Below are 12,183 nucleotides of genomic sequence, written 5' to 3' on the forward strand. Positions count from 1 at the left end.
AAGATGTTCTTGGGTTAGTACTAGAAGCATTGTGTGAATAACCACTTAGAAAGAGTCTGGCCTGTTTACCCTCCAGCTAAACTATTCCCTTGTGTGCTTTTGAACACTGAGGAATGTGAAAATCAACGCAAAGGACATCAAGGTTGGCTGCAGTATTGACACTGTCCCTGTGTGAAGTCAGTTCCATCATTATCTGCTTACACTGAAGATAAGGGACTGGATGAAACCTCTTTGTCAAGATAGGAATACAATAATAATTAGGCTTTAAGGATAATTATTGTTTTTACGACAACAGCACTTTAAGAGAAAAGCTAGATGAACTGTGAGATGAACATTGACAGTGAAACGATCCATTTCTTGACCCTACCATTAGATTATTTGAATATAAATGTTGTTAGAAATAAACAATATGCTTGGAGTTTGACACAAGTGAACAAAGGAGAGCGACAAAAGCTTGAAGGGAAATTGTCTGCCGATGTAGGCTAATATGTAGAAGCTAGTTGGCAGAGATATTGCGGTGAGGCATACTGGCATCTAGAGCTCTCTGTTGTTTTTGTTAGCACTTCGAGCTGCATTGCTGCTACAATTTCAGGGTTGAATCAGACAAGTGTTTGGCTCCATTTAGTAGCATGCAAACAGTGGTGGAGAGAGCACCTACTTATTTTACTAATAAAAACACTAAATTACAAAGCACTGCATTCAAAATCTTACTAAAGTAAAAGTACAGACATATTAACAGCTTAATATAGTTAAAATAGTACTCATTATGCAGAAAACTGTCTTTCTTATTATGTTTTATATTATAAGACCATTAATACTAATGCATTACTGCAACTGCAGTTACTGCAAAGTCACTAATAGCTGTCAAATGTAGTAAAAAGTGAAATACTTCTTGTGTTATATAGCATAAAGTGGTAATAGTAAAGTACAAGTACTTCAAAATTGTACTGAAGTTCAGTACTTGAGAAGATGTAGTATTTGTGCATTATGCATTGTGTTAAAACATTTTGACATTTAACAAAACAGAATTAACAGTGCTGACTGAGAAATTTAAAAACCTTTTGTCTGCAGAGGTGGAGTTTAACACAATGTATAATGCCCAAATACTAAATTTGAAGTGACAAAAATATATCTATTATAAGAAAAACTGATGCAATAATAGACGACCCCAAAACTTAAAAGTCAAGTGATAGCGAACTTCCGGAATTTGGGCACAATAAAATGGAGGTATCTCTTCCCTCCATTTTGCTAATGAAAAGGTCCACAGGGTCACCCAGCTGTGACCTCTGACCCCAGACACTATAATTAGGTTATATTTGGAGTTGCTGAATGCAAAAAGTGGATAGCAAATGTGTGGAGCTATAAAGAAGATATAAACAAACATCTTCAAAAGCGCTATTAAAAGATGAATTTGCCTCAAAGAGACGCAAACACAGATGACAATGATGAATGACATTTAAGTACAATAAACTAAAAAAACACCATGTGTAAGACTGTGAGTCTTAAGAGAGAGCGAAAGAGAGTTGTGTGAGAGATTGCTGCAGAAAGTGTGCAAACTGAGACTTGATCCCAGCTGCTACAAACAAATCTCTTCCGGTTTGTCATTTCTGACTAAATCACCATATAATTCATCTGAAAATAGCAACTTGTTGGGGCTGTATCATCGTGAAAAGTTATGTGAGATCCCAATGGAGAAGATTAAAGCCCACAAGGGCCCGTATAGGAGTATTGAGACAGTAGAGCTAAGTGATCTATTACATGTTTAGAAAAGCATTAAAGAGCATTCTCAGGGTGTCTCTGTGCGTTTCCAGCTGCGTTTGCTATCAACCCTCTCTGACACTGTTTATCTGGTATAGGGCCCTCTTCTATTCAGTTTCCCACTGGGCTTTACACTAACACACACACACACACAAGCCGACATGAGAGGCACAAAGAGAAATTTACTGTAATACAAACAAACACATAAACAATCAGGATCCTGAGAAAGTGCAATGAGAGAGCAGGTGTCGGTTTTCACATGCGGCTCTCATGGGGGCTTGGAGGGTAAATATCAGCACAAGTTTTTCCGAACTCCTCCTAGCATTGGTTCTTCTCACAGCCTCTGGCCGCCAATCGACTCTGACCGCTGACCAGGAGTCTGTCACCTGCATGGCGAGGTGGGAAAACGCCAACTTCAACACTCTCACTAACTCATCACAACACAAAACTCCAGTGGAGTATGGGAACTGTTAAAACAATCGCTTTTATATAACTACATACAAATTGTGTCACTATTTAAACTCACTTACAGCTCAAACTTTGACTTAGTGTACAAAATATGCATAATTTCTATATTTACAAAGCATGACCAGCTACCCTGTAATTATATAATGTGAAAAAGGAATGCTATCCGTCACAGTGACAAATTCCACATTTTTACTGTACGTATGTTGTGTACATGTATACAGAAATTATCAGTTTTCAGTTTGAGACCTAAATACACTCATCCAGCAAGTGTTTGTTAAAATATGTGACCTTCTTCTGCATTCGGGCTTTCAAGTTTTTGTCATTTAACCCTTAAATAATTTAGAAATGTGCTTATTCCACAGCCACTTAAATATTATTTCCCATGACTAACCTCAAACTGACCAGGCATAGCACAAGACACAGCACAATCCTTTGTCGGGAAGGGCATATTTTCTGCCACCCTGAACGTAGGCTGATTGTTGAGTATCCTGACATGGTCTTAGATCTCATTACAAGCAGATAGATGACTCTGTGCAGGAAAACAAACAGCGGCGATGTCAGATCAACCGGATTAGCACTGAGGTGCCATGGGAAGCTGCTGAACGGTCTGGGAACAGGGACATTGCAACTTCTCAACTCAGATCAGGTCTTGGTGTTTCAGCTGGGACATTATAAATAGCATACTGCTGCACCAAACTTTTCTGAATAATATACAACCTGTTCTCTGTGGCACATAATGTTCACTCCCTTTTATGACAATAGACCAATTCTGTGTAAGGCTTTCATCCTGCTAAGGCTTGGGTTTCTAGACGTCAGCCATGTTGAACGTGTGTTGTGTTACAGAAGACAAAAGTGTGAAATTCAAAGGAGGACATTCCAAAATCAATGATGCATTTCTAATAGTATGCTAAAAGTATTTGCAGATTCCCTAAAGTTTCTTATGGAACCTATACATGGCTACCAACATTAAACTGAACATATCATGAATCTGTATTACCCTCTTTTGTGCTGAAATTAGCAGAGTAAATATTTCTGGATTGCTCTTACATGCACATTAACCTGACTATAGAACAATTTAGAAATTAAGGAAGCTGTTTAGTCTCTGTGTCTGAGACAGCGAGAGAAAAATTACACACAATGTCAAGGCCCCGTGAATGCCGGTGACACCACACTGTCACTGCATCCTCCCTGTGTTCGCCGGCACACACAGAGGAATACAGTATACCAAGTAAATAGACACAGCACTAACACGTGCGTGCAAACTCTCGTATGCGTACGGCAGCACTGTTTGAAGACGCTCTCATTGGCGGTCTGGTGAGAATACAGTGGACACAGAGAGCAAAAACTCTGCGGGAATCTGGTTCAGTGGTTAAAGTTTGAGGTCAAGCAGGCAGTGTTTCATTAGAGTGAAAGATGGCATTGTTTCAGATGCAGAACGGAAACAACCAGGTCTAATGGTTTACACACTCAGACTGGCCTTTTTAGTAACGTTTAATTCTCCATCCCATAAACCATGTCTTTATTTATTTTTTTTTAAGATTATTTTTTGGAGCTTTTCCCTTTATTAGACAGGATAGGATAGATATGAAAGGGGGAGAGAGAGATGGGGAATGACATGCAGCAAAGGGCAGCAGGTCAGATTCAAACCCTGCGCCACTGCAAGACTCAGCCAACATGGAGCAAACGCTCTTACTGGGTGAGCTAGAGGCCGCCCCAGCTATGTCTTTATTTGGTGATGAAAACTCTCAGTATAAAATAGTGGGAATAGCATTTCATGTGGTAATAAAACAGTTGATCACCACATCAAATGAGTTCAATCTCAGCCTGTTTGAACTGTAAGATCCTTACAGAATGTGCATTATGCACACACGCCACATGAAAGTATTGAATAAGACTGTAGTCCAGGTCATACCAGGGTCACAAAGCGTGTGTGTGCTATTGTTTTAAAGGACACGTGTATGAATGCATGCACACTGATATATTTGACAAAGTGCGCAAATCTAATTGTCCCTGTCTGAATACGCTGTGCACATGTGGATGCTATGACATATCTGTGAAGTCCATAACTAAGTTTAGGCACTAATGTATTCATTTTTCTTTGACTGGGTCTGTTGCTTTAAAATAGTCTGCAGAAAACAAAGCTCCATCCTGCTGCAGACAATAAAGCAGCTGGATTTCTGCACATGTGCCTTTGTGTTGGTCTGAGGCCTTGTCATAACTCCATCGGAGGGGCCTAGACTTTCACCACGCACGTGCACACACACACACACGCAATAAAACACACGTAGACGGAAAGTCACTGGCTCGGGGAGATGGATGGCAGTGATGGCACAAAAGAATATTTGATTTGGTTATAAATACCACGGCATGAAAGAGACGCCCAGCGGGGTTAAGGGCAGAGGGCATGACAACCAGAGAAGGCAAAATCTTCATCATCATCATCATCACCATCATACATGATGCGTCTGAAAATCAGGTTAGCATTATTCAACTGTGACCAGTGCTTTATGTCTCCTTTTTTCATTTGATTTAGACTCATGAAGATAATATCTTTTCTAACATTTCAGTAGTCTTTTGAAATGGCCAGTGTTGTTAAGAAATAAGATGTTGCAGAATAAAGCACATAAAGTATGCTACTGATTTATAACTACAGAAAGCTTTATTATATACGTTCAGTGGATTTGGGATATTAAAAAAAGGCATTTAATTATAACGTCGACAAGGATTTTCTTTGGGTTTATCTACGTCTAACAACCATGAGTTCAACAGAAAGTGGTTTTGAAAGAAAAGTTATAGAATATTCTGAAAATCAAGATTTCTGCTAACAAAAAAAAATCATAAAGTACTTTTAATGGTGCATTTAAAGTCCCCGTCCACTCTAAAATGTGTTTTGCTTATTATTCCTTTACATGGATGTTTGAGCTTCACAGGAATTAGAGTTTGACACTTGAGCACTGCCTTGATATGAATCTGCTGAAGAACAGAAAGTTTCTCTGCGCTCACAGTGAATCTCAGTTTAACACGTGTGACTAGTTTGGAAGCCAATCGCGGTCCAATATGCAACTTACATATATACCGGTGTGTGATGTGGAAACTTAAAGCATCCAGTGCACATACACTGATGATGTACTTTACAGGGAAGTAGATGACTTATTGTGTCCAGTACTTGGAAATGAAACATATTTGTAAATATTTTAAATCTGGATTTTTTTTTTGGTTAAGGATTAGATGTAATTTTAAGAATTATTCATTAGTTAATTAAACATTTTTATTATTTTTAGTAGAAAACCAAAGCACATTATTACTCAATGCAGAGTAGTTTTATTTGTCTTAAAACATATCTGGAAGGGGTCTTTTTAGAGCATATGATAATAAGACAAGTTCCAGTAACGTAACATAACATAAATAAAAACAGAAATCATAAAATAAACTGAAAGTTTCTGTAAACTCACTCAGCATGTCAGTTAATTAGTATTTTCTATGCAGACATGTCGAACACAAAAGTGAATTGAAACCCTTGCATACTGTTACTCATTCTGCAGGTCAGACGTCCCTCCCCCTCCGCTGGGTGTGAGTGATTTAAAGTTTCCCTTCTCGGACTCTGATTGGTCCGTGAAGTTTTTCCGAGGGGGAATAACTTGAGAGCTCTGCGTCCCCTGACGCACAGCAGTCCGGAGAGTTCAGAGGAGAGAGTAGAAAGTTTAGCGGTGTTCTCTTATCTTACATATCAGGGTAAGGGGATACAAAACTATGGAGTTTATCAGCGATAGAGTCAGATTTGTTTTATAGAGGAATTTTACTCGCAGAGGTTTCAGCTTTGGAATTATCTTTTTTTGTAACGTTTTCTCTTTTTTTACTTTGCATCATCCGTTGTCGAAAATGCCTGCTTTTGGGGTTTGGATTAACGCAATTTGGATTTTATTTTTTGCCGGTTTTGACGCGGCTTCTTCAAGCTATTCTGAAGACCAGTGCAGCTGGAGAGGCAGGCAAGTATTTTCATATTTTTTTTATGTGTGCTCATTCTGCATTTGGCTGAATGAAAAGATGATTCAAATATGCCGCTCAGAGATGCTACAGGTGTCTCGCTGGCAAAGGACAATGTTTGTTTAAATGCAACATGTTGGGACTTGTCATTAGGGCGCAGTGACAATGTTTCTAGTGCTCTGCTGCGATTGCGCCTCCGGGCTGTCTGCAGGAGCCATTGGGGGTCCAGACAGACAGGAGACTGAAGGATTAATTCGGATACTTGGAAAGAACAAAACATGTGGTGCATGCAGTTGTTGAAGAGTAGTTTTATTATTAGAGATATATTGTTAAAATTCCTGCAGAGGACTTTTAGTTCTTATAAGTTTGGCCCTTAAGATGCTCCGACTGGCCCCTGCTACCACTGACTGCCGGTAGGCGGCACTTTCACGGAGTAGGCCTACAATCTATTACAGTTCTACTAAATCTTGTATTTTTTTTGTGCCATTTTCTGATTCTACTAATTTCTTATGAAAAGTTTGGTTTAAGTTGCCTGTTTACAGGGCTCACATTTAAACCAGCTTAGTCCATCCTGCAGTTATTTTAGGAAAGTATCCACTGATGATGCTGATGTTAGGGACTCATGTTCTCATGTTATAAGCCTGGAAAAAGAATACAGAAACCTTTATGTAACCCTGTCTCCCTTCCTTTTCTCCTTGTCACAGTGGTTTGTCCCAGCAGCAAGGCAGTGTGGAGCAGATCTCCCTCCACTGCTCGGAGGGCACACTGGACTGGCTGTATCCCAAAGGGGCCCTGCGCCTCACCCTCTCACCCCGCCTGCCCTCTGTGGCGGTGGGGCCCGGCGGCAGCAGCTCGGGCCTCATCACGGCCTGTGTCAAGCCCTCTGAGCAGTTCCACGGAGCCCAGCTGTACCTGGAGAGAGATGGGGTCCTGGAGCTCCTGGTAGGGGACCGCCTGGAGTCCTCTCCCCCACCGAGGGTTCGCTGCTTCAGCCGGCTGCCTGGGGAGAGGGTGGCTCTCTTCCTGCAAGCTACACCTCATCAGGACATCAGCAGGAGGATTGCCTCCTTTCGCTATGAGCTGAGAGGGGACTGGACCGCTCGCCTGTCGCTGGACTCCAACCCCATCAGCAGTGAAGGTGAGTCAGTGGGGCATGAGTCGGCCATGTTGGTTTGAGTGTGGCTACTTGAGGTCAAATAAGGAGACACTACGACATGTTTTGTCATTTCTAGCTGAACAGAGGAAGTACAGAATACCTTTTGGCTAGTGTTATCTCCTTGCAACAGAAGCTTAATTCTCAGATCATCATATTTCTAATTTCTGTCTCTCTTTATTGAATGAAAGAATTCAAAAAAAAGAAACAAAACTCTTAAAAACCCACCAAAGTGTGGTCAAAGTTCTCTTTCTTCCTTCCTGACAAGTTTGGGGGATGCAAGGGTTTAACCCACCGGTGATGATATCATACACCATGAAATCCTCCTGTAGATGATTCATAATTCATAACAGGCCTCTGCGGGCTGGTTGGACTTTCCATAGCCCATGCAGAGTGCAGAGAGGAGGAAGTGGCCAAACTTTCCCCAGAGGCGTGCTGGAGCAGGAGAGCCATGGAATGGGGAGGAGGGGGGACAAAAGCACAGTATGTGGGGCTTTCTCCAGAGTCCAGAGCCCTTTGAATGGGTGCCGCATGAGTATTCTGGGATTACTGCCGTCGCCTAGGCGACAGGGAGGCCTCTGCCCAGCTGAGATGCTCCACTCTTTTGTTGAGCTGCCTCTCTGTGGAGAGACTTGTCTGTAGGAGTATACCCCCCCCCCCCTCTACATCCCTCTCCCACACACACACACACACACACACACACACACACACACACACACACACACACACACACACACACACACACACACACACACACACACACACACACACACACACACACACACACACACGGCTTGGAAGGGGGTTTGCTGTGGACTAGAGAGGAAGGAATCTCATTTATCAAGCGGTTTTCACTAAGGAGGAGAATGTGTGGGGTGGGCAAGGGGCCTCCAAAGAACCACAAGAAGAACTTTAAAAAATGCCAGGACGTTTTTTTTTTTTTCTACCCACAGTTTAGTCAATGCAGACGGACAGAGCTTTGCTGGTTTGGTTTGAATTTTTTTTGTGGCCATAATCAATTCCTGTTACGACTTAAGTATGGGGCAACGCTTTTTTTTCTTCAGTTTTTAAGAAAAGTTGTCAAGCCTTGGCAGAAAGAAAGGAGAGTATTTTGTGGGAAGTGTGATTGTGCTTTAAAAAAAATTCTTTGAAGTCCACCCCCAATCCCTCTCCTTGGCCCCTGTCAGCAGGCTTTGACGAGGTGTGACTGTAGACACCCTGAAAGGCTTTAAGGGGGGAAGTTTCATCTGGCCTTTAAATTGTCTGGGGTGGAAACCTCTTGCACCTTAAAGCTCCACTGGTCCTCCTCTGCCAACTGTAAAAGTAGCAGCTGTCTGTTAGAACGCAGTGGTTGGTCTCTCCTTTGTTGCTCGTCTTTGCACAAAGCTTTAGGTCCAGATTCACATCTCACATTCCTGTGCATGTGATCGGGAAATGCGGTCTTTGATTTCCGAAGGCATGTACTGTAGGTGTTATCTAGCAGTTTAGAGTGTTATGTGAGGTCACTAACTGACTCTCTTTTTCCTTCCCTTGTTGTCTTTCCAGAGGCCTGCAGACCCTGCAACAACACTGAGATCCTGATGGCCGTTTGCACCAGTGACTTTGGTAAGTTACCTGAAATAAGAAGTTGCCAATAGAACATGTAAAAACACACCCCTCCAATTCAACCAAGATTAACAAATTAAACCAGACCACCAAAAAGTCAGGCAGCAAAGCCGTAGAACCTAATGATGTCATGTCAGGATCTACAAATGTGCAAATCGATTTAAAGGCAGAGCACCCCAGTGCCCCCAAATCCTTTTCTCTAAAAAGTGCAAAGGTTAAAGGTGAAACAGCAGCTCTCTGCAACCCCAACACACACACACACACACACACACACACACACACACACACACACACACACACACACACACACAGTAACCCCCCTACTGGAGGCACTGTAGTGGACTAATCCTGACATTGCCCCCCCCCCCAAGAGAAGGAGCAGTGGACTAATCTGCAGGCCTTTGATAGAGCTGTAATGGCACTGAGAAGAAGTTCAGCTGGCAACACAAGTTAGAAGGATTAGTGAGCAGCCTTGGGCCTTTGTACGACTTTTACCATCAGTTGGTGGTCAACAACAAATCACAACACTAGCTAGAATAGGACAATATAATGTGCAACATGACAAAAATACAGCCAAACATTTTAAAGTTTTAAAGTGAAAAAAACATAAATTGAAATTCTGCATTGTAAAATACCCATAGAAATGAACCTGAATGTCCTGTTTATCCACAGTCGTGCGAGGTAACATCCGATCAGTGGTGGAAGACGATAACCTACGGGCAGCGGTGATTAAAGTCAGCGCCACCCGGGTGTTTCGTCAGAAGTACGCCCTGTTCACCAGCAACAGTCGCCTGACCAGCCGGGGTGAGGTTAGGACTCTGCTGCAGTGTGGCGTCAAACCGGGGCCCGGCAGCTTTCTCTTCACCGGTCGGGTCCACTTTGGAGAGGCCTGGTTGGGCTGTGCTCCCCGTTACAAGGACTTCCAGCGGGCTTACACTATAGCCAAAGCAGCCCAGCAGATACCCTGTGAACTGCCTGTAGACTGAAACAGAAACTCTGCAGCAGCTTGTCTACCGCTCAGAGTCAAGGCCGTACTGAAAGCCAGGCCAAACTCAGCCCTGTTCCATGTTTTGGAAGAAGCCATGGTGTGCAACTGTTGGCCAATGCCACCATGGCGCCACCAACGTCTTCCCAAAGGTCTGAGGAGTGAAATGGTCTTTTCCCAACACCATTTCAGTGCAATATGTAGTCACAGGGTCAGAAAGAACCTGGTGGAGTTGTGGCACGAGGGACATGGTTGAAATGAAGATTAAAGCATTTGGCATTGGACAGTTTTTACACATAGTGATGCTATTATGCAGGTTCAGAGAAAATCTATTGTAAAGCTTTCCATTCGGGATAAATTAAGTCAAGCCATCAATTCAGGCCTATTGAGAATCATTGCTTTGAAACTCAGGATAATCTATTATTAAAAGTTCTATAGAAAGCTTACTGCCTTTTAGTTGGTATCCCAGTGAGGATACACTTAGGCACCTTTTTGTTCAGTTAATGTCAGGCCATGAGAAAGTGATGTTCTGCTGTCTACCCCTGTACTGGGGTCATCCTCAGTGTTACTATTATTAAGGAGATTATAAAAAAAGTACTCACAAAATGTTAAAGAATATATATTTGCACTGATAAAGGGAATGATCTGGAAAGTGTGATGCTGCAAGCACTGAAAACCAAATAAAAGGAACTATATGTAGCATAGCGGAGCGATTTGAGAATTTAATATATGTACAGAAAATGTGAGCACATACAGTAGTGACACAAAGCTAAGGCTACCTGAGCAAGTTTCACAGCTCAAACTAGTGCTGAGAGCACTTTGATATTCTAGCCAACCCTGAGATTTTGCTTCTGTAAGGAGATGCAGGATTTTAGGAGCCCTGTATTACCATACATTTCAGTAGCCATGCAATATTTCTGCAAAATTGAACTAATTGGACTGTATTTGACTTTAAAGAGAATTATTTAAAAGATATAATGGAGTGGAATTGCAGCAGTGTTGCCAAAGCAGTTATAAGTTTTGTTGTTTTCTAGTCATTCACTGCTCTGCTGATGTTGTCACAAGATATTTACCTGTATATAATCAGCAATGTTCATAAAACTGACGACAACAGCCATTCATAATTGTGTTATTATATGATATAAAGGTGATGGTAGGGATGGAAAAGTCATCTAACCTGGACAAGGCTAGCTGAAGAGAAACACAAAAATATGCATTTAATGTACCCAATTCTGTTCTGTAAAGTGATTTCATTTCTAATGTGCACTATATCAACAAGGGGAGGGGGTTCATACCAAATTACCGTGATGTGCTGAAGCGGTATGTCTTAAATGCGTACACTGCCATTTTTGCTGTTTCTATTTTATGTAAATGTATGTGAATAGCAATGTGAATGTAAATATGTTGATAAGAAATTCTAGAAACAACGGCATGGAAAAAAAAGTCTGGAAAAAACAACATTGTCTCAGTATTGTGGATTATTTTTGTGTTTGTCTGGGTTATTAAAATATACTGTGAGAAAACACTCATTATTTTCTTCTTAAAGCCTTCCTCATATACAGTATTCACTTTGAACTCATTCTTTGGACATTTCATGCTCCACAAACATTATGCAGCTGGATCAATAATTTATCAGCATTCTAACCCTCTCACCTACAGTTTAACCTACACTATAGTATTTGGGTCCAAAGGTTTCTAGCATGGTAAACATTTCTCAGACATAAGTCACTTCAAGTACCCATAAATCAGATCCCTGAAAGCTCAGAACAAATGGCGTGCCTGAGAGAGCGAGAGGCCTAAAAGGCGGAGAGATTTAAGGAGTGTTCAGGAGCCTGAGGGCGTTCAGACGGGGAAGGAGGTAGAAAACAGTTTGGAATTCTGTTGTCCTCAGACTCCCATTTTCAGGATTCAGGAAGCAATAAATTGCCATTAAGGGAGCGGTGTGGCAGACTTGGCTGAACTGAGGTGCCACACAGTCGCTCGCTTTATCCTGACCTTGTGTGCGCAAGGACACAATAAAAACCAAATCTCTTTTCCACCCCACGTTAGACATGTGCCTTCAGCCTAGAACTAAATATTGTTTCCGTCCTCAACTTGGATTTTATCTACAGCATCACAAACCATATCTGTTACCCATGTTCTGCTCTAACAGGAGGAGCTGCATGGTAGATAATACCATAATACTAAAACACCCATATTACTGAACCGCTATGATAAATTCACCACCTGT

The 12,183-nt window shown here is 41.8% G+C and overlaps 1 protein-coding gene across 1 annotated transcript; it reads left to right on the plus strand.

The window, feature by feature from the left end:
* The first annotated feature begins 5,883 nt into the window (after positions 1–5,883).
* metrn (meteorin, glial cell differentiation regulator) lies at positions 5,884–11,411 on the plus strand. Its single transcript, XM_028567932.1, has 4 exons — positions 5,884–6,212; positions 6,915–7,348; positions 8,909–8,968; positions 9,641–11,411. Exons 1-4 carry the CDS (start codon positions 6,106–6,108, stop codon positions 9,952–9,954), a joined length of 915 nt encoding a protein of 304 aa, XP_028423733.1. The 5' UTR covers positions 5,884–6,105; the 3' UTR covers positions 9,955–11,411.
* The last annotated feature ends 772 nt before the right edge of the window (positions 11,412–12,183 follow it).

Source organism: Perca flavescens, chromosome 21 (assembly GCF_004354835.1).
Source record: "Perca flavescens isolate YP-PL-M2 chromosome 21, PFLA_1.0, whole genome shotgun sequence".
Lineage (NCBI taxonomy): Eukaryota > Metazoa > Chordata > Actinopteri > Perciformes > Percidae > Perca > Perca flavescens.

Bases quoted from the DNA above. Each gene is read 5' to 3' on its own strand.
- metrn (XM_028567932.1), top strand. From the start codon at position 6,106: ATGCCTGCTTTTGGGGTTTGGATTAACGCAATTTGGATTTTATTTTTT. The intron at 7,349-8,908 runs GTGAGTCAGTGG...TTGTCTTTCCAG, and splicing joins CAACCCCATCAGCAGTGAAG to AGGCCTGCAGACCCTGCAAC. The intron at 8,969-9,640 runs GTAAGTTACCTG...GTTTATCCACAG, and splicing joins CGTTTGCACCAGTGACTTTG to TCGTGCGAGGTAACATCCGA.